Source organism: Watersipora subatra, chromosome 2 (assembly GCF_963576615.1).
Source record: "Watersipora subatra chromosome 2, tzWatSuba1.1, whole genome shotgun sequence".
Lineage (NCBI taxonomy): Eukaryota > Metazoa > Bryozoa > Gymnolaemata > Cheilostomatida > Watersiporidae > Watersipora > Watersipora subatra.
In genome coordinates this window covers 709,648-734,781 of record NC_088709.1, presented here as the reverse complement: position 1 = coordinate 734,781, position 25,134 = coordinate 709,648, and the positions used below count along the sequence as shown (strand labels likewise).

The following is a 25,134-nucleotide window of genomic DNA, read 5'->3' as shown; positions in this document are numbered from 1 at the left end:
CCTAACACTCTAAACAATGTAATACATATTTATTTAAATAAGGTTTTAAGGTTTTAGCATGCATGCTCATATTTAGGTCATTTCTTATACATGTAAAGTAGAATATTCTTTTTTTCTGGTAGAACAGAATATAATTTCTTCTGGTAGAGCAAATTAATACCTAGTGTAACTGTTCTTCAAATCTGACATTAGTGTAGAGGATGATATTATGAGTGAGGGTAGAGGTATGGTCAGGTAGGCAGGCTTGCTATTTCTTTTTAATTAGCTGTGCAATTTTCTCATCTTCGTGAACTTCAAGCAAGAGCTTAATGGAAGGGATCCAAAAATTGTTGAAAAAATGGACTATTATTGAGTCTGAACCTGTATTTCTGTGAGAACTTCAATGCAATTCAGTCAAATACAGTTCTTGTCAGGTTTTGCTCAGCTTGCGTCGTTATCTGAATTACTCTCGCATGCGATTTTATATAAAGTTTCATTTTTGGTGTCTGTGTTGATTTTTATGGTTAGCTAACCTGAGTTCCATATAAACTAATATGTAAAAGAATACAAGTCTAATATTTGAACGTCTTGCGTGCAAATTTATACAGTGAAAGCTTTAGAAATTGGTTGCACAGGTTCTCAGATACAATGGCATCATTTCATACAACTTCTTATTCCATGTCAGCTCAGTTTGCTTTTTGGCATGATTATTTCGATAGCATTACTTAGAAACGCTGTATCTTAAGCGGTCAGCTGGCGCGAGCAAATATATTTTAATATAATCGCACAGTTCTACTCGGCAGGCAAAAAAGGTATAGTCTTCATTTGTCAAAGTGTCATGCCAATCTTTCAGAGTTTTTGTACAGAGGGTGTGTGAGAAATAGTGTCTGTATTGAGACTGACAGACACCAGCTGCCATCATAGTACTCAAACTAGGTAACTACACAGTGTCTCTAATATCCAATGGCAGCAGCTGTTAGTTTGTAGGTCACTACACAGTGTCTCTAATATCCAATGGCAGCAGCTGTTAGTTTTTAGGTCACTTGACATTTAACATCCTCTCATTCAATAAACCTTTAACTGTCCAAAATGATTTAGCGATGCAGCAATAAATGGCTAACTAATATGGCAGCACAGCTAGAAGTAATTTCTGAATGATACATAGTACCTCATCCTAAAAACAGTCAGTTATGTGACAAAAAGTTACACAAAGTGAAGCTATTTGGTCAGGAATAGAAACTTTTGGTTCATTTGAAGGAATGAAATAGAGCAACACGCCTCAACATCAAAGAATAAATTCTCATATAGCCAAATAGTTCCTACTGCTTGCAAATAAGCAAAGCTAGTTCTAACATCAAGGGTCAAGGTCACCTTAGAATATTTTCCTCAAAGAGAAAAAAAAATTAAAATACTGATAGCATTTGCTGTTTTTGCAAAAAACAAAAATGGTGAAAGTGATTCTGCAGGGGTTAGTTGTTTATTAGAACTATAACATTCCTTTTACTAGTGACCAAGAGTACAGAGTATAAACTGTGCGCTAGTAGTAAGAAAATATTTCATTGGCGAGTGGCGATATATGATTATAGCATAGAAAGCACCTCAAGGGTCTACTAGATGCACCAGATTATGGAGCATTATGGATTTGATCAACCTTTCACCTTTTACTGGCAGCAACAGCCTTAATCTATCTCTGTGGGTTCATTATTTTTTTAAAAAGACTTGATTTACTTGAGCTGCTCACAACGACATATTCTAATCACAAGGCACTGACCAATTATACATGTAATAACATATATCAAAAACAGGCAGTTTGAGTAATTCTAGTTAAGTCAGAAAGAAGAGTATGTCCATGAACACTTTTTAGTAATCTTTTGTTTTTAACGAGGCTGTTGAAAGTGACACAAAAGTTTATAGCAATATTTAATTTTATTGCTATATCATTATATACTATATTACATATATCATTGTATATATTTTTAAACATCCTAATCAATATTTACATGTACTTTAACAAATGTTACAAAGTTACATATTATTGTCTCACGACCAAACACAAACGAAGCGATTTACTTGGGAGATTTATGATAAATGCACATGTGCACACAACTCCCGAAAAATTATCCATTAATGGCCGTCACCAAACCCTTGTAACGAAATCTTATCAACAAATTTAACTATTTTTCTGTAAAGTCATTTAAGTATAATAATGATACAAAACACATATAAACCTATTTAAATATGTTATTAAGCCTTTGAAAGGTTACCGCAAATTCCTTAAACTTACCCACTTGAACGGATTATACACAAATAGACAGATTTATTTAGCCAAAAATCGTTATTAAAACTTGCTAAGCCTCACTTTTATTAAAAGTAAGACCCGAAATTAAAACGCCGAGCGACAGAGAATAGAATGATTAAGTCGTGCGCATTTCACAAAAAAATAACATGCACATTTCACCAGTCTATAGCATTGTCGAATTGCCAAAGGTTTCTGTAATTAACGTAGGCGTACTGAAATCATTTCATTTTTGCCGATTTCAAAGTAACTGGCATTTTAGACACATTTGAGTACTTCGGTATTCTAACTGATGTCCAACGCAGTGTAAGTAAAGGAAATGACGATGATATTTTTTCTAACGGTTCTTATGAGATTATTACAATAATTAATTATAAGTTTGGATGACTACAGAACAATGACTACGTAGTTCAGATTTTATAAAAATCTATATAAATATCCCAACTTTGTGATACTGTTAGCTATGACGTTTTAAAATGTAAACAAAATCGTGCATTGGTTTTATTTTATTACTATATTAATAATATTGGTTATTCTAATAATATCAGTGCATTTTACTTCTAATATTGGCCAATATAGCATTTCTCCTATTGCAGGGGAGAGATATAAACATATTATCTTTTCCTTTCATTTTTGCTATTTGTTGTATATAATAACACCCACACCCAGTACATTACAGCTACCATTGCAGTTATCCTATTGCGGTGCAGTGCCATTTGACTGCTAATATTGCATTTCTCAACTATCAGTACCCTTTCTTTTTCCCAATATCACTTTGTTCGTGAGCTGTATGAAAGGGGAATTTCTAGTTATTATTGTTAGAAGGCCTTAAATTATTTAGCAATAGATATTTAACAAAAGAGGAAGGAATTTCGATCTACCAATAATTATATTAGTGGCAAGATTTGTTTTCGCAGCAATTATTAGGCTATGAAAAGCAAGTTTAGCAAAGGTTTCAGGCAACAGATAATGACGTAGTGCTAATGCACTGCTCAGAGCATCCCATATTTGGGTGAGTCAAGAAGGTAGCTGGGACACACAACAAGAATTAAAACTTCTCGTGTTTGTCTTTGTCCTTGACCTTTGTTACTGCTCGTGCACGGATAGGCTGGGTGATTAAGGATTCTTTCATCAAGAAGCAACTCCTGATTTAAATGAAGTTTTCTTCTTCATAGTTTATGTAAGATTTTACTGACTTTGTTGCAGTCACACGTATTTCAACTCATATTAACTGTTTCTTTCTGCTCCTCAGTTTTGGAGTTGGGTAACCTTCACAGCTCTTCAATTGCTGTCCCGCGCACATAAGATAGCAAGTTCATGTTTCTGATAAAACTATAATTACTGTACATATACTTACTTCCCCTTATCTGTCTATTTTACTTGCATCTACCGTGGTGTACAAACTACTTGGGTAACCTACAGATGGCAGTGTACACACTGTATATATAAATTAATATTTCGCTGCAAGACATCATCTTTTCTAAAAAATCTTGTTACAAAGATAGAAAACTATACATTTTATCATTTATAGCTTTGCTGTGCCTCCAAAGGCAATCGAAAATGTTGTAAGTCAAAGAAAAAATATGATGAATAATTTAAATGAATTACTGAAACCAAAGACTACTACAAACCATGCTGCACCTTTTTGTGTGTTTGAGAGACATTTTAGAGATAAACACTTGAAGGTTAGCTAACAAGTTCAATATTTCTGTTGAAATAAACTACTTTTCTACTAGCAACGCTGAAGGTGATTGAGTTATGAACTTGGGTCATAGTTCCCTCTAGTGTATTGATGAGTAAAAATAGAGATATCAGATTAGCTCTATCCTGTGTACTGCTTGCCTGATTGTAAACAGCACAAGGATTATCTTTGCTTAGAGCTTTAGTGAAACTTATTGGTTTATAGGAAACATTTTATGTTTTGCTATCTCTTGCAGGCTCCTTATGCAAACCTTTTTGCTCTTTGCCGTCAGCATTTTATGGGCTAGTGGTCAGACTGTCAGACCTCATATTCTATGCAAGGATGGCACTGTGAGTGTGAAACCAGGTAGCGCAGGTCTCATAAAGCACGTGCCAGAAACAAGGTCAGAGGCATGTTCTCTGCGAATACGAGGATTCTTAACTAGCGATTATATAAGCATTCCAGGGATAAACAGAGCCCAGACTCAAAATTGTAACTTAGACAAGAAGCTGATGATCAATAATGAGCACTATTGTATTGGTGGCATCCAATCTGTCAATACTACCATAATTCGTACTGAGCATGGAGAACTAAACATCACATTTTGGTCACCTGAAACTGATGAGTTTTTGCTGCAATATTATAGTCAGGGTGAGTTATTATAGTCAGTGTGAGTTATTATAGTCAAGGTGAGTTATTATAGTCAGGGTAAGTTATTATAGCCAGGGTGAGTTATTATAGTCAGGGTGAGTTATTATAGTCAGGGTGAGTTGTTATAGTCAGGATGAGTTATTATAGTCTGGGTGAGTTATTATAGTCAGGGTGAGTTATTATAGTCAGGGTGAGTTATTATAGTCAGGGTGAGTTATTATAGTCAGGATGAGTTATTATAGTCAGGGTGAGTTATTATAGTCAGTGTGAGCTATTATAGTCAGGGTGATTGATTATAGTCAGGATGAGTTATTATAGTCAGGGTGAGTTATTATAATCAGTGTGAGTTATTATAGTCAGGATGATTTATTATAGTCAGGGTGAGTTATGCTTCAGTGACTCCTTGTTTCCTGTTGTTGAGAAATAACTCGATTCATGCCAAACAGTGGGGATATTTTTACTCCCCACATTTTTTCCTTGTTCTAGTTGGCATGACTTTAGCGGTTTGAGATCCAGGCAATTAATTACTATTATAAAATGGTAAAAAGGTCATATTTCAAATTCTCACTTTCAAATATCTTTTTGTATCAAGGTCATCAGCGTGCCTTGTCCTCTCAAAAACAGAAAAATAAATATTAATTTTAGTCAAATAGGTATTTTCTAATTGGTTTATTCAGAGATGAAAGTTTGACCAAGACACTTGTGCATATCAGTTAATGAAGAAATGTTTAGTCTATACTCATAATGCCAATTCAGTAACATGGCAACGCTGTTTAGAGCACTAAAGTGCCGAGACAAGAGGTGAATTATCAATCAGAAATGTCTTACTAGTTTTAATCAGTAATAAACAAGAAAATGTCAAGTTCGTAAAGTTGGTGAGCAGTTTTGTTGTTATGTTCTGTTTTATGTTAATTTTGGTTATAGGTGAAGTAAAGATTTTTTATTTATACAGAAAATTAAAATTATTTCTCTGCAAAATGAAAATGAAAAAGCTAAAAAATATGTTTATGTAGTTGAGAGTCTTTGTGAATTTTAATAAGTATTCTAACAAGAAAACTCAATGCGAAAAAATAAATAAATGTAAGAATAGAGTTGAAACAAACATTAAACTTTAAAAAGTATCATCTGCCACACAAACTGGTAAATTGGTAAACTGATGATATGGCTTAATGTGTACATTGGTGTAAAGATTTATTGAATGTACATATACATTCACACCAGCAGCTGCTCTCATCTATAAAAACATCTGAGCAATTCTACTCAACCCTGAGAAGTTTGGCGTAATTGTTTATTTGTTGTCGCTATGGTAATACTTAAACCTTCTTGTGAGATTAAATTGATGGAGAACCATCACATCCTGAAGATTTGTAAAGATGCAGAATATAATAACTACTGTGGATATGGTTTGACTGACTCCTATTACTAATGCTACAGTGGTTATTTGTGGAGAAGACGTTCAGCTGCCAGAGAAAGCTGATGCACAGCAACTATCAGGAGTTGTTGTCAGCTCCTACAGCCTACAGAACTCAACTCTGACAGACAAGTGTGAAACAAACATCCTTAATCTTCCTGCACACGCTCTCATACAACTAGATCTGCTTTATACAAAGGGCTCCTCGGTGAGGATCAAAGTTGGTGGGAATGTATTTAACAGCTCAGATCCTCCTGGTAGCAAAATCTTAGTAGCTGCTAGTGAACAGATCACCCTACAGCAAGAGAAACCAAAAGCTCATGACTATCCTGCATTTGTTACTCGCTTCAAAGGTATGATAAGTGTGATTGCGTGAACTTACCTTCTTGTGAGAAAATACAAATATACATACCTTATACAGTATATGTATTTAAAACAATTTATAAAATGGCTAAAATTAATTGCAGTACAACACTGTTCCATATGGTTAGTCAATCAAATTAAAAGAATAGGTTTAAATCTGAGCAATCCATACTCATCAAGTGCTAAAATCAGGCGCTATTAATTGATACAATTAAACTGGTTGTATACATATTTATACATATACATGGCTTGCCTCCATAAAACTCTATTCAGGCTATCTTCACTTAGATTAAAGAGGTTTATGTAGTGAAATGTTACATATGTATAACAGTGCATAAGTTTGAACAGAATATGCGTATGCACAGAGTGTGAGTGTAAACACAACATGAGTGTGAACATAGTATAGGTGTGAACAGAGTATGAGTGTGAACACAGCATGAGTGTGAACAGAATATTAGTGTGAACAGAGTATGAGTGTGAACATGTATGAGTGTGAACAGAGTATTAGTGTGAACAGAGTATAAGTGTGAACAGAGTACGAGTATGAACAGAGAATGAGTGTGAACAGAGTAAGAGTGTGAACAGAGAATGAGTGTGAACAGAGTATGAGTGTGCACAGAGTATGAGTGTGAGCACAGCATGATTGTGAACATAGTATAGGTGTGAACAGAGTACAAGTGTGAACAGAGTATGAGTATGAACAGAGTGTTAGTGTGAACAGAGTATGAATGTGAACAGAGTAAGAGTGTGAACAGAGAATGAGTGTGCACAGAGTATGAGTGTGAACACAGCATGATTGTGAACATAGTATAGGTGTGGACAGAGTATGAGTGTGAACAGAGTATGAGTGTGAACAGAGTATGAGTGCGAACAGAGTATGAGTGTGAACCGAGTAAGAGTATGAACACAGCATGAGTGTGAACAGAGTATTAGTGTGAACAGAGTACAAGTGTAAACAGAATGTGAGTGTGACAGAGTACGAGTGTGAACAGAGTTTGAGTGAGAACAGAGTACAAGTGTGAACAGACTAAGATTGTGAACATAGTATAGGTGTGAACAGAGTATGAGTAAGAACAGAGTAAGAGTTTGAACATAGTATAGGTGTGAACAGAGTATGTGTAGGAACAGAGTAAGAGTGTGAACAGAGTAGGAGTGTGAACAGAGTATAAGTGTGACAGAGTATGAGTGTGAACAGAGTGTGCATGTAAACACAACGTGAGTGTGAATATAGTATAGGTTTGAACAGAGTGTGAACAGAGTATGAGTGTGAACAGAGTATGAGTGTGAACAGAGAATGAGTGTGAACAGAGAATGAGTGTGAACAGAGTATGAGTGTGAACAGAGTATTAGTGTGAACAGAGTATGAGTGTGAACAGAGTATGAGTGTGAACAGAGTTTGAGTGTGAACAGAGTTTGAGTGTGAACATAGTATGAGTGTGAACAGAGTACAAGTGTGAACAGAGTATAAGTGTGAACAGAGTATGAGTATGAACAGAGTATGAGTGTGAACAGAGCCTTAGTGTGAACAGAGTATGAGTGTGAACAGAGTATGAACAGAGTATGAGTGTGAAAGAGTATTAGTCTTAACAGAGTATGAGTGTGAACATAGTTTGAGTGTGAACATAGTATGAGTGTGAACAGAGTACGAGTGTGAATAGAGTATGAGTATGAACAGAGTATGAGTGTGAACAGAGTATGAGTGTGAACATAGTATTAGTGTGAACAGAGTACGAGTGTGAACAGATTATAAGTGTGACAGAGTACGAATGTGAACAGAGTTTGAGTGAGAACAGAGTATAAGTGTGAACAGACTAAGATTGTGAACATAGTATAGGTGTAAACAGAGTATGCGTAGGAACAGAATAAGAGTGTGAACAGACCATGAGTATGAAAAGAGTATGAGTGTGAACAAAGCATGAGTATGAACAGAGTATGAGTGTAAACAGAGTGTCAGTGTGAACAGAGTACAAGTGTGAACAGAGTACAAGTGTGACTGAGTACGAGTGTGAACAGAGTTTGAGTGAGAACAGAGTATAAGTGTGAACAGACTAAGATTGTGAACATAGTATAGGTGTGAACAGAGTATGAGTTTGAACAGAGTATGAGTGTGAACACAGTATGAGTGTGAACACAGCATGAGTGTGAACAGACTAAGATTGTGAACTTAGTATAGGTGTGAACAGAGTATGCGTAGGAACAGAGTAAGAGTGTGAACAGAGTATGAGTGTGAACAGAGTATAAGTGTGACAGAGTATGAGTGTGAACAGAGTGTGAGTGTAAACACAACATGAGTGTGAACATTCAGATCTTCACAGAGCGTGTCACTCAGATTAAATGTCTAAACATTTACTAAACATCAATATTAGTCAATATTAATCAATAACTGATGTAATAAAATAAACACTTGCACATTTCAGTACTCGTCTGTGGTGACATTGACGAGTTGGATCATGGCATTATCTTGGGAGCTAGTCAGCCTTGGCTCGTTGGTTCAGTCATTAAATATGGCTGTGTTGATCAATGGCAGATCAAAGACTCTACAAAGATAATAGAATGCAAGCTGAGTGAGACTACTGAACAACCGGAATGGGTTGCTGACAGCAGCACTCAAGTTCAGTGCATTCCAGGTATGTTTATCAGTTTCTTCACTTTACTACTGCTGCTCTCAGCAGCACAAGTTCAACTTCCAATTAAAATTCACCAGAGAGAAACCATCAGAGATGTAAAATATTTATTTAAAAATGTGCTTATCACAAGTAGTTTTTGATATAAAACTGTTAAAATAAGTGTTACAGTTTGCGGAGACAGTTATAATTGCTGTCTCCAATAATTGGCTGCCACTGGTATGCTGTATGTGTGTTTGGATGTTCATAATAATAATATGAACGTTAATAATATAATAAAAATAATAATATGCATTTAATACAACTGTTCAGGTAAATAAATTGACTGCTCCTTTGACTGTAAAATTAAGTAAAAGATTGAGGTGAGATAGTCCTTTACTAAAAAGACAGACTCTGATGAAAGAACTTACTTTTTTCCTAATCAATTGGCAGTAAAGTTTTTCTAATAAAATTTATTTTTTCAATTGGTTAAATGCTTTAAACTACCCAACCATGTTTAAAAATAATTTTGATTCATGAATTTAGACATATGCGTAATTAATGGGTTTTATCATATCTGGTTGTAATGTATGTTATAACGGTATTTCGACATTTTTGATAATTCATCGTATTCAGTACACCAACTGCCAAATTTAACTTTCAAGAAAGTTTTTTAGTAACATCGGTTGGCGAAAAACAGTTTCAGCTTAGTATGATGAGGACAAAAAGGCATCGTGTTTAATAGACTAAGGCAGAAAATTCTTGTAACAGGGCCATCGTAACCCGTGGACGAGCTGCATTAATTAATAATTTACCGTGTGCAATCGCGCAAAGAGTGTACTGCAGTATATGGTAAAAGTGACAGGAATGGTAACAACAGCGTAGCTTATCAGTTAGGGGCACTTGTTTACAAATTTGCAGAAGCAATCTTCGTGAGTTTAAATCCAGTACACAGTGCATGTTTCATTTCTCGATTTTAATCGCTATAGCTGGACAAACACCGAAAGACAGACAAACTTTGAGATTTATATAGAAACATCATAAGAAACATGACCAGGAACATAAAAAATTTCTCTAGTAGACTGAGTGAGCATTTGCTGTTTTAGGTATATGATAGAATTTCAATAGAGCAGGAAATGTACTAAATCTGGCAACAATTTTCTGATCATATCAGTTAACAACTGAATATACACATAGACTTAGGTTTGGATGAATCAGTTTACATTGAATTCAGCTCTATAATTGGTTGACAAGCACAGCATAAGTGAGCTCGCATTGCCTATGAGTTCAATACAAGGTGGGAAGGTTGTGGCAAAGACTGTAGACTATCTAAAGTATAAAAGCTGAAGGGAACTACGAGTTTACGGATCATGTTCAAGGAATGATGTAATGTGTTTGGAATGCGTAAAGCTTGGAACAAAGCAACCTCCATTTTTTATCTAAATATGGTGACTATAAAAAATGTGACGAGCACCAATCATATCTCTCGTAGCCGCAACAGACAATATTCTCTATCAGGAACTAATTAATCATCTGAATGCACATGTCACATTGAATACACTAACAGAGTTTTAGCATTGGTTCAGATGGAATGGAATATGATAGACAACAGTTTTAGTTTAAGACAGGCGCAATAGAAGTGTATAGAACAGCACATGCCACTTTATTCCGTTATAGTTGACTTTGAAAAATGTTTGATTATGGTTCAAGAATAAATCTGTAGCAGATCTCCAGAGTTTTATACACAAAGAAGCTCATCAGAAGATGAGTAGACCAGCAAACATATCCATGAATGATCAGTCTAAGCTTCGTTGTTACATTATATCTTCGTGAAGAGTTGTCTTTACTTTAAGGTAGCGTTGTTTCTTCTTGTAGAGCTATCTTTACTTTAAGGTAGAGTTAATATTTCCTGTAGAGATAGTTAAACTTTAAGGTAGCGTTAATTCTTCCTGTAGATATATCTTTACTTTAAGGTAGAGTTATTATTTCCTGTAGAGATATCTACACTTTAAGGTAGCGTTATTTCTTCCTGTAGAAATGACTGTACTCTAAAGTAGGGTATTTCTTCCTGTAGAGATGTCTTTACTCTAAGGTAGGGTTTTTCTTCCTGTAGAACCGTGGTGCTACGACTCACCCGCTGACATAGACAATGCAGAATATAGACTAAGTGGAGACAATCTCGTTGCTACATATGCCTGTTTGGAAGGTTTTACTACGGGCCATTCCATATCAGAGAGCATCATACAGTGCAGATCAACTGACCCTCATACACAACCTTGGACTTGGAGCTCTGCCAATCTTGTCTGCAGCCGAGGTAAAAATCAACTATTAAATGAAGCTCAACGCAATAAAACTCAATTAGTGAATAGACATGTAACAGTACCAACCAAAAATAAATAGAGCCTCTTTGATGATAGCCTTTTTGATATCTGAGATTAGCGTTTGCCAATTTCAAAGTGCATTAGCTGCAAGAGAACAGAACGGGACATCCCTAAAAGCTGCAAGAGAATAAAACGTTAGGACACTATTAGATGTCAAGATAGTCTATTAGGCAGCAAACCTTGAGCTGATGATTACTGTTCTCTCTAACTTGTGAACATATTTTTGCTGTTCTTCCTGTATTTGAGGTCAGTTTAGGCTGAATTATTTCCTGACTAATGAGATGATCGGTAGTCTGCACTTTTTTACCCAAAAATAAGTCTCTAGGCATTTCTTTCCTATTATTTGACTCAATAACTTTATGAGCACAGGCGGAAAAGGAAACCTTGTTTAGACTTTGATGCTGTCAAGTAATTGATCTCTTGAGGCATTTCCTTGGGCGCTTTTAGTGAAATGCCAAGTGCCAGGATATTACGAAGATATGGAGCACGGTTCTATAATAAAACAAGATTACTATGTTGGAGATGAGCTGAGCTACAAGTGTCACCATAAATACAGATCAGAGACTCTAGTACTGTGTACTCACCAAGGGACCTGGTCTGTGGCTCCCTCATGTGTGCTCACAACGAGTAAGTTGGCATAGTAAAAGTTGGTTGGACTGCTTGTTTCCTTTACTTTGAAATATAATTGCAATTGCTCTATATCTGATATTTAAGCCATTTTTCACGATAAAAAATAAATACAGTAATTTAACTATTAGCTAAATGTTACATGGCATTAAAATATAAAAATTCAAATTCATCTATGCGTATTGTAGGCTCAGTGTCAACAGCATTTGTCACAGGAATCTGTCTGCTGGTCGTTGGGTTGGCATTAACCATATATGGTGGTTTCACTTTATTTCTGAAGATGAGAAAAAAGTAAGTTACTCCACTCTGTTGACTATAAATCCAAATAATAGTGTCAAAATGCAAGATATTATGCTCTGTGTTATATACCTAACATGAAATCACTTAGCTAGAGTTTATTTTGAAGAATTTATTACCTTTCTTGCATAAAATTTCCCGATATTCTGTTCGAAGCATGCGTAGAAGATTGAACTAGTAGCTGGAGGAGCTGTAAATGGTTGGGTTATAAGTATGTCACAACAAGTTGTGCATTATTATTATTGACAAATCGCAGATAAAAAACTTTTTTCAATTTATCATTAGCGAAGATAAGGACAACTTATTGTTTTGTATTTTGGGTAAGTCATCAAACTGAAGTAGATGCATGTTTGAACAAACAGACTTATACCATTCAGCGATTAGTTGTTTAATATCCACAATAACATTCTTTGATTGAGCATACATGTTTGACTTTTCAAAAACACTTGAGGAGGTCAGTATAAGAATGAGTAAAATAGGTGTGTGCTTCTGTCTGGCCAGTTTCACAAGGCAGTGTTGTGAAGAAAAAACTTGATTTTCATCCAATGCTTTGCATTTATAAGTCATAAAACAAACTGATTTTTTCGTGAGTCTTCAGTTGGCATGGAAACTGATGATTAGCCAAGTTTTAATTCATCAGTTATTTGAAGCGTTGAAGAGCATGAGTCTAGTATGATGGTATGACTTTGAAGGGGAAAGTATGGAGTTCTTACCTCAAATTCTATAAGCCTATCAATCATTCTTTATGATCTGCTAATAGTCGTTCTCTAACTGCCTAGTCCAGCGCTCAAACTAGCTCGGTTCTAAATCCTTTGAAACAGTTCAAATTAGCAAATCAAATCAAAACAAAATAGTTGGCATCTTTTTTCAAGCTATCTAACTTCTGGAAACCTGTTTGACCTGAAAATTGTAGGTCGGATCTGTTTGACTGTCATTACAGTGGGTGGTTATTATTAAATAATTATTAATTAATTATTAAGAATTATTATTAATATTAATGTATAATAATAATGCTAATAATATTATATTATTATTCAATATTCTATTTATATTTATAGTCTGTTAATAAAACAGATGTAAAACATTGCACAAAGTATTCTATTTATTTTCTATTGATCGTTGTACGCACGTTGTATCCACAATGTCTGTGCGTTGCAATCGCCTTGTATGTGCATTATGCACGTGTTGTATATGCGTTGTATGCTTGTTGTACCAACCTAAGATGAACCATTACCATTATAATAAGCATTGGATAGTTTAACTTTCCTGCACACAAAAGTGTTGGAAATACTAGACCATGATCTAAGTAATGTCAGATTATATTGTCACTTGTGTGCTTTTGAAGGCCCAACATCAACTGTTTGATGGCGAGTAGAAATCAGCAGAAGAACCGTAGTTGTTTACAGCTGATGCCTATGGTCAAGGCTTTTAGTTTATTTTCTCTGAGACTTGACAGAAATATTTGGACCAGTGAAAATTTAAAAAGATGAACATTAGATACCAACAACATCAATGACCAATAAATAGTCAAGGATTAGATACCAACAACATCAATGACCAATAAAAAGTCAAGGATTAGGTACCAATGGCATCAGTGACATCAAATGGTAATAGCAAAAGTGACCAATGAAAAGCCAAGGATTAGGTACCAATGGCATCAGTGAACAATGAAAAGCAACTTATCAGATGTTAATGATATCAGTGACCAATGAAAAGCAACTTATCAGATATTAATGATATCAGTGACCAATGAAAAGCAACTTATCAGATGTTAATGATATCAGTGACCAATCAGTGAGCGTTAAAGGCTGAGAATTGATTAGACTCAACATGATCTAACAAAAGATCAAGCAACAGATTTTACTAAAAACCCTTAGCCTTAGGTTTATAACTGTTTCTGTAATATTTTCAGATGCACCCGCCCGGATGCTGACAATCCAGTTGATGTCCCTCCTCGAGGTGATATTATTGGGGTTGCTTCTGTATTCTTACCGTTACGTCGCATGTGTGATCATATTTTATCTAGTTGTTAATGCGTTCAACACAATGCATTTACAAGTCTACCACTCTTCCCTCTTTACAGTCTACCACAACTGCCTTTTCCCACTCTCCCCTCTTTACAGTCTACCGCAACTGCCTTTTCCCACTCTCCCCTCTTTACAGTCAACCACAGCTGCCTGTTCCCACTCTCCCCTCTTTACATTCTACCACAACTGCCTTTTCCATGTATTTCCTCTTTACAGTCTACCACAACTGCCTTTTCCTACTCTTCCCTCTTTACAGTCTACCACAACTGCCTTTTCCCTCTCTCCCCTCTATACAGTCTACCACAACTGCCTTTTCCTACTCTCCCCTCTTTACAGTCTACCACAACTGCCTTTCCCACTCTCTCCTCTTTACAGTCTACCACAACTGCCTTTTCCCACTCTCCCCTCTTTACAGTCTACCACAACTCCCTTTTCCCTCTCTCCCCTCTTTACAGTCTACCACAACTGCCTTTTCCCACTCTCCCCTCTTTACAGTCTACCACAACTGCCTTTTCCCACTCCCCCGTCTTTACAGTCTACCATAACTGCCTTTTCCCACTCTCCCCTCTTTACAGTCTACCACAACTCCCTTTTCCCACTCTCCCTTTATAAAGTCTACCATAACTGCCTTTTCCCACTCTCCCCTCTTTACAGTCTACCACAACTCCCTTTTCCCACTCCCCCGTCTTTACAGTCTACCACAACTGCCTTTTCCCACTCTCCCCTCTTTACAGTCTACCACAACTCCCTTTTCCCTCTCTCCCCTCTTTACAGTCTACCACAACTGCCTTTTCCCACTCCCCCGTCTTTACAGTCTACCATAACTGCCTTTTCCCACTCTCCCCTCTTTACAGTCTACCACAACTGCCTTTTCCCACTCTCCCCTCTTTACAGTCAACCACAGCTGCCTGTTCCCACTCTCCCCTCTTTACATTCTACCACAACTGCCTTTTCCATGTATTTCCTCTTTACAGTCTACCACAACTGCCTTTTCCTACTCTTCCCTCTTTACAGTCTACCACAACTGCCTTTTCCCTCTCTCCCCTCTATACAGTCTACCACAACTGCCTTTTCCTACTCTCCCCTCTTTACAGTCTACCACAACTGCCTTTCCCACTCTCTCCTCTTTACAGTCTACCACAACTGCCTTTTCCCACTCTCCCCTCTTTACAGTCTACCACAACTCCCTTTTCCCACTCCCCCGTCTTTACAGTCTACCACAACTGCCTTTTCCCACTCTCCCCTCTTTACAGTCTACCACAACTGCCTTTTCCCACTCTCCCCTCTTTACAGTCTACCACAACTCCCTTTTCCCTCTCTCCCCGTCTTTACAGTCTACCACAACTGCCTTTTCCCACTCTCCCCTCTTTACAGTCTACCACAACTCCCTATTCCCTCTCTCCCCTCTTTACAGTCTACCACAACTGCCTTTTCCCACTCCCCCGTCTTTACAGTCTACCATAACTGCCTTTTCCCACTCTCCCCTCTTTACAGTCTACCACAACTGCCTTTTCCCACTCTCCCCTCTTTACAGTCAACCACAGCTGCCTGTTCCCACTCTCCCCTCTTTACATTCTACCACAACTGCCTTTTCCATGTATTTCCTCTTTACAGTCTACCACAACTGCCTTTTCCTACTCTTCCCTCTTTACAGTCTACCACAACTGCCTTTTCCCTCTCTCCCCTCTATACAGTCTACCACAACTGCCTTTTCCTACTCTCCCCTCTTTACAGTCTACCACAACTGCTTTTCCCACTCTCTCCTCTTTACAGTCTACCACAACTGCCTTTTCCCACTCTCCCCTCTTTACAGTCTACCACAACTCCCTTTTCCCTCTCTCCCCTCTTTACAGTCTACCACAACTGCCTTTTCCCACTCCCCCGTCTTTACAGTCTACCATAACTGCCTTTTCCCACTCTCTCCTCTTTATAGTCTACCACAACTCCCTTTTCCCACTCTCCCTCTATACAGTCTACCATAACTGCCTTTTCCCACTCTCCCCTTTTTACAGTCTACGACAACTGCCTTTTCCCACTCTCCCTCTATACAGTCTACCATAACTGCCTTTTCCCACTCTCCCCTCTTTACAGTCTACCACAACTCCCTTTTCCCACTCTCCCTTTATAAAGTCTACCATAACTGCCTTTTCCCACTCTCCCCTCTTTACAGTCTACCACAACTCCCTTTTCCCACTCCCCCGTCTTTACAGTCTACCATAACTGCCTTTTCCCACTCTCTCCACTTTACAGTCTACCACAACTGCCTTTTCCTACTCTCCCTTTATAAAGTCTACCATAACTGCCTTTTCCCACTCTCCCCTCTTTACAGTCTACCACAACTGCCTTTTCCCACTCTCCCCTCTATACAGTCTACCACAACTGCCTTTTCCCACTCTCCCCTCTTTACATTCTACCACAACTGCCTTTTCCATGTATCTCCTCTTTACAGTCTACCACAACTTCCTTTTTCCACTCTCCCCTCTATACAGTCTACCACAACTGCCTTTTCCTACTCTCCCCTCTTTACAGTCTACCACAACTGCCTTTTCCCACTCTCTCCTCTATACAGCCTACCATACCTGAAATCATTTTATGTTGTCCACAATTCAAGATTACATAGAAAGCAATTTTTTCCTCTGAGGTGAAAAAAACACAAATCACAAAGTAGGGTTCTGTTGTGACACTAATGAACATGATTCTCTTTCTAAGAGAGTTATAGCCTACGTGCTAAAGAGGCACAACTGATAGTGGTGTATAGGTTTTAACTGATCACTTATAACATGCTAATAAACTTCAGTTTACATATAATAGCGTGTTAATTTATCTCAGTGTGCACATTATAGCATGTATATGTACACTGACATACATATACTGTATATGCCATGCCAAGATATGTCAGTCTACACATGATATACTGCTAGGGTATATCAGTATACATATGATAGCACGCTAATGTATATCAGTTTGTATATAATAACATGGGAATGTATTTCAATGTACATATGATAACACGCTAATTTATGTCAGTCTACATATGATAACCTGCTGATGTACATATATCAGTCCACTTATGATAACATGCTATTGTAAACGTAAATGTATTTCAAGCAAATACCAAGACAACATTGGATTATATTTTGTTCAGACATATTTGCTGCTATTTCTAGAATCTATACAAGATCCTTCAGCTGAATTAAATAGTAAAATCAACAACATCGAATCAAGTTCTGAAGACAAAAGTAATTCTCACTCTGGCTTGTGCAAGAGTGGTGGGAATGACGACAAGCTAGGTTTTAATTGTATGTACTTCAGACAACTATTCACTGTTGAAACATGTTATTTGTATCTAAGTAGTCTATGAATTTAGACTTTAGTCATAGGAAGAGAGTTTACAAATTAAAACGGTATTAGTATCAGAGAGAAATATCCAGCCTGTACCAGAGTTCAAGACAATGAACAAAGTGACACATCCAAGCATAAGAGAGAGTAGGTAATGAATTTGTATTCATGGTTTATTGCCTGCTAAAGTACACCATTTTCCTTGTGTTAGTAGGCTGTGGTACACTATGTTAGCCTAGCATAGCTAGGATATGCTAGTATAGCATGTCAGTTTGTCAATTTTCTGTCAGTTTGCCTGCGAATATATTTTTGGTATCAATTAAAAATGCCTCAGTTCGCATGTAGATTGCTGTAAGTTTTGGTAACCTATTACAAGTAAACATGAAGACACTTTGGGTTAGATCTTAATTTTGCATGTCAACCATTGTTTTTTTCTTGAAGCTGGACCGCCGCATTCAACTAAACAAGACAATTGGTTATGCAAGTCTGAGCTACCACCATATTCACATGATGGTAAGAAACAATCCAGGTTTTTAATTAATATAATAACCAAAAATCTACACTGGAGTTTTTGTTAAAATAAAATATAATGTCTACAGTGTATATATGATAGCATGTTAATATAAGTCAGTCTACATATGATAACATGCTGATGTATATCAGTGTACATATGATAACATGTTAGTGTAAGCCAGTGTACATATGATAACATGCTAATCTTTGTCACTTTTCATATGATAACATACTAGTGTATGTCTGTTTACTGATGATAGCATGCTATTTTAGATGTAAATGTATTTCAAGTAAATGCTAAGACAACTTTAGAATTGACTTTATTTATACATGTTTGCTGATATTTCTAGAAGCTGTACAAGATCCTCCAACTGAACCACAGATGTGCAACTTTGGGTCAGTTTATTCTCTTCAGGTTGACAGCATTGAACAGAACTCTGAAGATAATGGTAATTATCACACAAGTTCATGCGAGAGTGGTGGTCATAACAAAAGGCTAGCTTTTATTTGTATAAACTTAAAACATCTAATCACTGTTGAAACATGCTATTTGAATCTAAGTAGTCTATGAATTTAGACTGTAGTCGTAGGAAAATTGCTTACAAATTAAACTGCTTTAATATCAGAGAGAAATATCCAGCTTGTACCAGAGTTCAAGACAATGTAAGAATGTGACACATCCAAGCATAAGAGAGAGTAGGTCATAAATGTGTATTCATGGTTTATAGCCTGCTGAAGTACATTATTTTCTATATGCTAGTATAGTGTGGCAGAATATGTTAGCATAGCATGCTAGGATATGTTAGCATAGCATGCTAGGATATGTTAGCATAGCATGCTAGGATATGTTAGCATAACATGTTAGTATATGTTAGCATAGCATGCTAGGATATGTTAGCATAGCATGTTAAGATGTGTTAGTTTGCCTGCAAATATTTTTTGCAACATTTTAAAATGAATCAGTTCGCATGTAGATTGTTGTAAGTTTTGGTAATCTATTAAAAGTAAATATCAAGACACTTTGGGTTAAATTTTAATTTTGCATGTCAACTGTTTTTTCTTGAAGCTGGACCACAGCATCCAACTGAACAAGATAATAACTTATGCAAGTCTGAGCCACCGCCATATTCGCATGATGGTAAGAAACAGCGCTGAGGCTACTAACCAATATTATAACCAAAAATCTACACTGTGGAGTTTTTGTTAAAATAAAAGATAATGTCTACAGTGTACATATGATAGCATAGTATGATAACATGTAAACATATGTCAGTCTACATATGATACCATGTTTAAGTTTGACAGCTCACACGTGCATACAAATATTTTCTAACATTAAAAATGTGTCTCAAATGAATTTATTTACACATTTTCATTAAATTATGATTTGTCATGTTTACTACCAACTCTCACAGCTGGACTAGCTAATTTGAGACAATAACAAACAAGCAACTATATTTTACCGCTTCATTCACATGGTGCAAAACCAAAGTAAACTCAAAAGAGAACTCAAACTCTTTCTCAAGTCAATGTTAAAATGCAAAACTTAATTTAACTGTAAAGTTTGCTCAAATATTTCAATGGCTTCCTATGCATCTCATCGTCTGGCCTTGGTGATGTTTTGTGCAATGTTTCTGAAGTCATCAATTACAACAATCAATGATGCAGATTTGGGTGTAATACAAAGTGCTCCTTGACTGGCTTCTCATATAGCTGGAGCATATGTGAGAGATGGTTAATTTATATTGTTCTCAGCAAATGGCCATGCAAAGATTCATTTTTAATTACTATTATTGCACACTGCAGAAACATTTATAACTTCTAGAAAAATATTTTCTGTCTTTTCAGCAATTGGATATAAAAAACATCAAGCAACACGTAACCAATCGTACAACAGAACAGGTGAGCTGTTGTCTAGCATCATTTATTAGCATCTTCGACTGGCATCTTTGACTGGCTAACATCCGGTACTACTATTTGTAACATCGTCTGTTTATCCACAGTTTTAAGGATCTTCATAAGAAGCTTTTGCCTGTCAGTGTGTCTTGGTACTTTACAGATGATCAAGATAAAAAATCAGGTATTCATCTGAACCTGTAGACCGGAGTAAGGAGTACGTATACTGTAAAACCTCTATTTGAATGCCATTGTGCTTTATTTTTAGTTTTTCTCCTATGGTGGCTTTTTTATTAGAGAGTACATTCCAGTGGAGGGTGGAATCATATTTTTCAACTAGCCCGTCAGAACTTTGGCAAGCTAAATTTAACCCTTTTACATGTGAAGCAAACGCTGTCGATATTTTGCATTTTCCCAAAGACTACATTAACTCTCTGGGATGCAAAAAACCTGCTATAACTTACTTCAAACATTTTGTAGATCTCTAAATAAATGTAGAAAGCTGAAATTTATTTCTACCAGTTGATATCTATTGCCTCTAATTAACCTACAATGACCTTATAGCCTGCTTGGAAAATTATTGGTGCATTCAATTTTGTATTTCATTCTAAATTTAAAAGCACTGTTTTAATTTCATAACTATATTTAATAGTGTTACATAAAAGCTTATTGCGTTCAGTGGTATGTTTGCTAAATTTTCCCGCCATGACTGTTTCTTTATGTGCAATAAAAGAAGGGTTATGAGGGTTGATCCATCGAAAGTTGGTTTTTGATAAAGGCAATAATGCTTTCGACTAAAATACTATAAATATGCAAACTTATAAGCTGTATCATAATAATCTATTAAATGCTACAAATATATATTCAAAAACAATTGACATGAATAAACTATATTTTAATACATATAGAAACACAAATTAAGATTTTTAAATTGAAAATATTTGCATCGTTTGCTTCACCAGTTGCGTTCTGATTGCTGTTTTTATATTAGTCCACTTTTTTAGTTTTCCAATACCTTCAACAATTTTTCTGACCTCAGCTTTTTTTGCACCGCTAAACTGGTTAATATTAGCGCTCAAGCATTTTTTAGTAGAGCAAAGCTTACGCGTTGCCAATGGGAATTCACTTTTTACGCAAATAAAAGGAGCTTGTAGCCACATGTAAGCTTGCGTATGTGTGCTAAACAATGTTTTGGCCTTAAAATAGTACTACCGATTCCATCATAGCTGCTAAACCATTTTTCACATACATTAAAGTATCAAAATGCCGTTAAACATAAAGCGACTATTAGCCTGATACAGTTAATAATTATTTCAATGGTTTTGCTTTTAAAGTTGTAATGAAAAAATTATCAAGCTTTGAAGTTAGAAAACAGACTTTGATACAAACAGCAACAACAAAAGAATTAATTGTTATTGAGGTATTCATGTCATTATCAATACGATTTTGTGGACACTTCTACTGATAACTTGCTATTGTACAAACGTAAAGATCAAAGAATGTCAAAGTGGGTGTGACATTTAATTAAAGGGTGGCAATCTATTTTTCAGCCCTTCCCCTATGGCGCTGTCATAGAGATGGCATTCAAATAAAGGTTTTACAGTACTTTACTGATTGTATACAAGTATATAAAACAGATTATTGGTATATGTAACATACACAAATTAATTAATTCTATTAGACTAAGCCATGTCTTTAAATGGTTTGTTTCTCAGCAAAAATTGCTTTGCTTTTAATAAAATTCTCCACATTTTTTTGTATTTTTTCCTTAGTGTTCTCCTGGTTTCACCTGGAGAACACTAAGGAACACCTGGTTTCACCATGGTTTTTATTAACTTTTTTCGTGCTCTTGACCTTGAAACTTATGTTCTCATTAAACCGTGTAGTGACAAAAAGTGTTGTTTATCTTATAGAACGGCTCCTATTGAAGGCCTCTCAGCGCACTTCGCCTCAGGTCAGCAATTTTACCTTCCCAGCCAGCAATCGTTCGGATACTCTACTTCAGAAGGAATTTAGCTGCTAGTTTTAGTACTAGTCTTAGTACTAGAAACTCAATGAGAAGAGTTCTGGCTGCGTGTAAAGTTATAATTTCATCAGTCTCGTGGGTTACTTACTGCCTTTAACATATACATTTTAGTTGTGTTGAAGTAAAAACTAAGTTTTATGACCAAATGTAGCAGGTGTTAGAATATATGGGTGATATAACACTTTGTTTGCTATCAGATTGTTTATGCTCACTTACTCTTTAAGTATTCAGAATTTTCTCATAAGGATTTTTTCAGTCTCAGGTTGTAAACACAAAATTGACTAGATAGTGCATATTGAATTATAGTAAATGAAACGTTTCTAACTTAATGTGAAGTTTTAACAACAAGGTGATAGGAATCAATATTTGTAACAACTGGCTATGGAGGTTTGTTCAAACATACTGTACATGTCACATCAACTTTGTAGCTCATAGTCTCCTCATAGCTTCGCTCATTCACACATTTCAAGTTTATGTCTGTTCATCCCCTTTCTTCAGTTCACTTCACAAATGTTTTACATCGAGTCAGAAGCTTTTATGACATAAAAATCTTCCAACACTAACATGATTAGCAGTACTTGATGTAAATACAACAACAGTATCTTTTCAGCATGTCACCGTTAAGGTAAGTGTAGGCAGCATGTCACAGTTAAGGTAAGTGTAGGCAGCATGTCACAGTTAAGGTAAGTGTAGGCAGCATGTCACAGCTAAGGTAAGTGTAGGCAGCAGGTCACATTTAAGGTAAGTTTAGGCAGTATGTTACAGCTAAGGTAAGTGTAGGCAGCAGGTCACAGCTAACGTAAGTTTAGGCAGTATGTTACAGCTAAGGTAAGTGTAGGCAGCCTGTCACAGTTAAGGTAAGTGTAGGCAGCATGTCACAGTTAAGGTAAGTGTAGGCAGCATGTCACACCTAAGGTAGGTACAGGACAAGAAGTAATTTGTGTTTAACAACTTCAATAAAGGTTTCCAAGTATCCTGTAGCCCAGATATATGCAGCCTTTGCCACTCAAGGAGCCATTTGGACCCGCTTTCCTCAGGAAAAAACGCAGTGGGAGCAACAGCCCCCTTTCAATATTTTTAATTGAGAAAATACATAAATACTACTTGTGACGTTTTTGTTTAGCTTTTAACGTTTTTATACCATGTTTACAACATAAAACGAAAAGGAGTGGCATGTATAATGATTTAACTGCTGAGCAAAAAAACTACACTTTTGCAAACAACAATAAAATAGGGAATAATAACTTCATCACAACGTGAAAATATTACGTCTTTTATAAGGCTACTTAAAAAAATTGAAATTTCACGTTTAATTCAGTCTTTCTTTTAACAAAACGCCAAACTTAAGTTCTAATTGCAGCAAATGTCATTCATGAAGCGATTTTCAGGGGTCCTATCATGTTTTACGACAATTTTGACAACCTAACGACAGGGATAATTGAAAAGTGACAGACGAGAAGACCGTTTATCACTGTAAGCGATGTTGACGAGGTGACGATGATTCTGTAAGTAGGATTACTAACTGTTTTATTATTTGTGCACAAGTCAACACGATCAAACGAAACTTCAATAGTTTCGGTTTGAAGCACTTGGATTAGCATTCATAGACTGACAGGTAATTTATGCAAACAGCAATGAAATGCCATGATACACTGACAGCAAATCTGTTTTCATGTCTATGACTGACATTGATTATTGAACACAATCTCGGTCTGTTATCAGTACAGGAAGTGTAGCCATAAAAACCTAAGACACCTGTAATTCTTCGCGGAGTAATCCGCAACGCTCCCAAACACCACTCATAAGTTTGTGAAGGTCTCTGGTTGAGCCATGCTTTTGACTAGCAGAAGTTTACAATGTAAGTTGAGCAAATTTCAGGTTTACAACGCAACTCAGTTCCACCAGAATGGACATTTGTATTAAAATAACAAATGTGAAAGAAGAGGTTGTTTTGGTTCCAACTTGAATATAAAGTTGAAGTAAGAGATGACAATTGTGATGACAGTGGTTTTAAAAGTGACTATTCTAACTACAACTTTGTATGGAAAGACCCAGTTTTTGTTAAAATTATCCTTACGAATCAGTTCCAAAATGCCTTTTTTTCTCTCATATCCTTCTGGATATTTTTGAGAAAAGGCTGAGTGTTTATTCTGAAGCGTCTTGCAACATTTGAATTTTAGTTTGCAAATTTCTCATTACATATTAAGCAAACCGGTGAAATAGACTCATCAGCAGTAAAAGCAAATGAATCAGCCCGAATCAGGTCACTGTCACTTTTGTTTCCTAAGTATTCACCATAGTTTGCTTACCTGGGATAAAAAAATCAAGAAAATCAAGAAGTTTCTTGCCGGCTGATGTAATTTTCGCGGTTTTATTGGCGCATAAATAATGACGCATAACAAGCGACAATGTTTGATTTATCACCATATTTACAACTTTTTAAATTATATTACAAAATTTAGTGATAAAACTTCTATATTTTTATGAATTACTCAGCACATGGTAAAAAAAGAAAAAAGGAAACAAATCTTTAGTTGGAGAGAGCTGCTGTGAGGGGATGAAAGAGCCGCATGCGGCTCTGGAGCCATGAGTTGTTGACTTCTCTGCTAGCCGGTGTATTTAGCGGCTGAAAACTTCAACTGATAATACTTGTTCTCATCAGGGAAGTTGGAATATTTTTAAAAAGTGCTTCAAATCCTTCAATAACAGCAAATGACATAAAAATATGACATTTTTAAGTTAGACTAGTAAATAGTTTGCTGCATGACTATAATGACAAGCCTCTCTTTAGTCACAGACTCGTGTTACTGCTCGTGTGCAACTGACCTAGCAATGACAAGCTTATTCATGAGAAGATAACTTTTAATCAAAGTAAAATTGTCTGAAAATAAAAGTTTATGCAAGGTGACAAGACATCGCTGCTATCAGTTCTTTCATAATTTAAACTCTAAACAATAGCTATAGCGTTGTCAACAAACTTACAGGTACGTATAAAGTATAGCGTTGTCAACAAACTTACAGGTACGTATAAAGTATAGCGTTGT

At 36.2% G+C, this 25,134-nt stretch overlaps 1 protein-coding gene across 2 annotated transcripts; it reads left to right on the top strand.

Moving 5' to 3' along the window:
* The first annotated feature begins 207 nt into the window (after positions 1 to 207).
* Positions 208 to 22,630, top strand: LOC137387379 (uncharacterized). Of its 2 annotated transcripts, XM_068073789.1 has the most exons (15): positions 208 to 234; positions 4,213 to 4,607; positions 6,042 to 6,371; positions 8,799 to 9,008; positions 11,098 to 11,298; positions 11,813 to 11,992; positions 12,181 to 12,283; positions 14,202 to 14,248; positions 17,484 to 17,615; positions 18,097 to 18,168; positions 18,519 to 18,617; positions 19,235 to 19,306; positions 20,017 to 20,070; positions 20,228 to 20,281; positions 21,978 to 22,630. In XM_068073789.1, exons 1-14 carry the CDS (start codon positions 209 to 211, stop codon positions 20,266 to 20,268), a joined length of 1,962 nt encoding a protein of 653 aa, XP_067929890.1. In that variant the 5' UTR covers position 208; the 3' UTR covers positions 20,269 to 20,281; positions 21,978 to 22,630. The 2 variants fall into 2 exon arrangements, with proteins under 2 accessions (XP_067929890.1, XP_067929889.1); XM_068073788.1 differs by lacking the exon at positions 20,228 to 20,281 and having other exon boundaries at positions 21,978 to 22,629.
* The last annotated feature ends 2,504 nt before the right edge of the window (positions 22,631 to 25,134 follow it).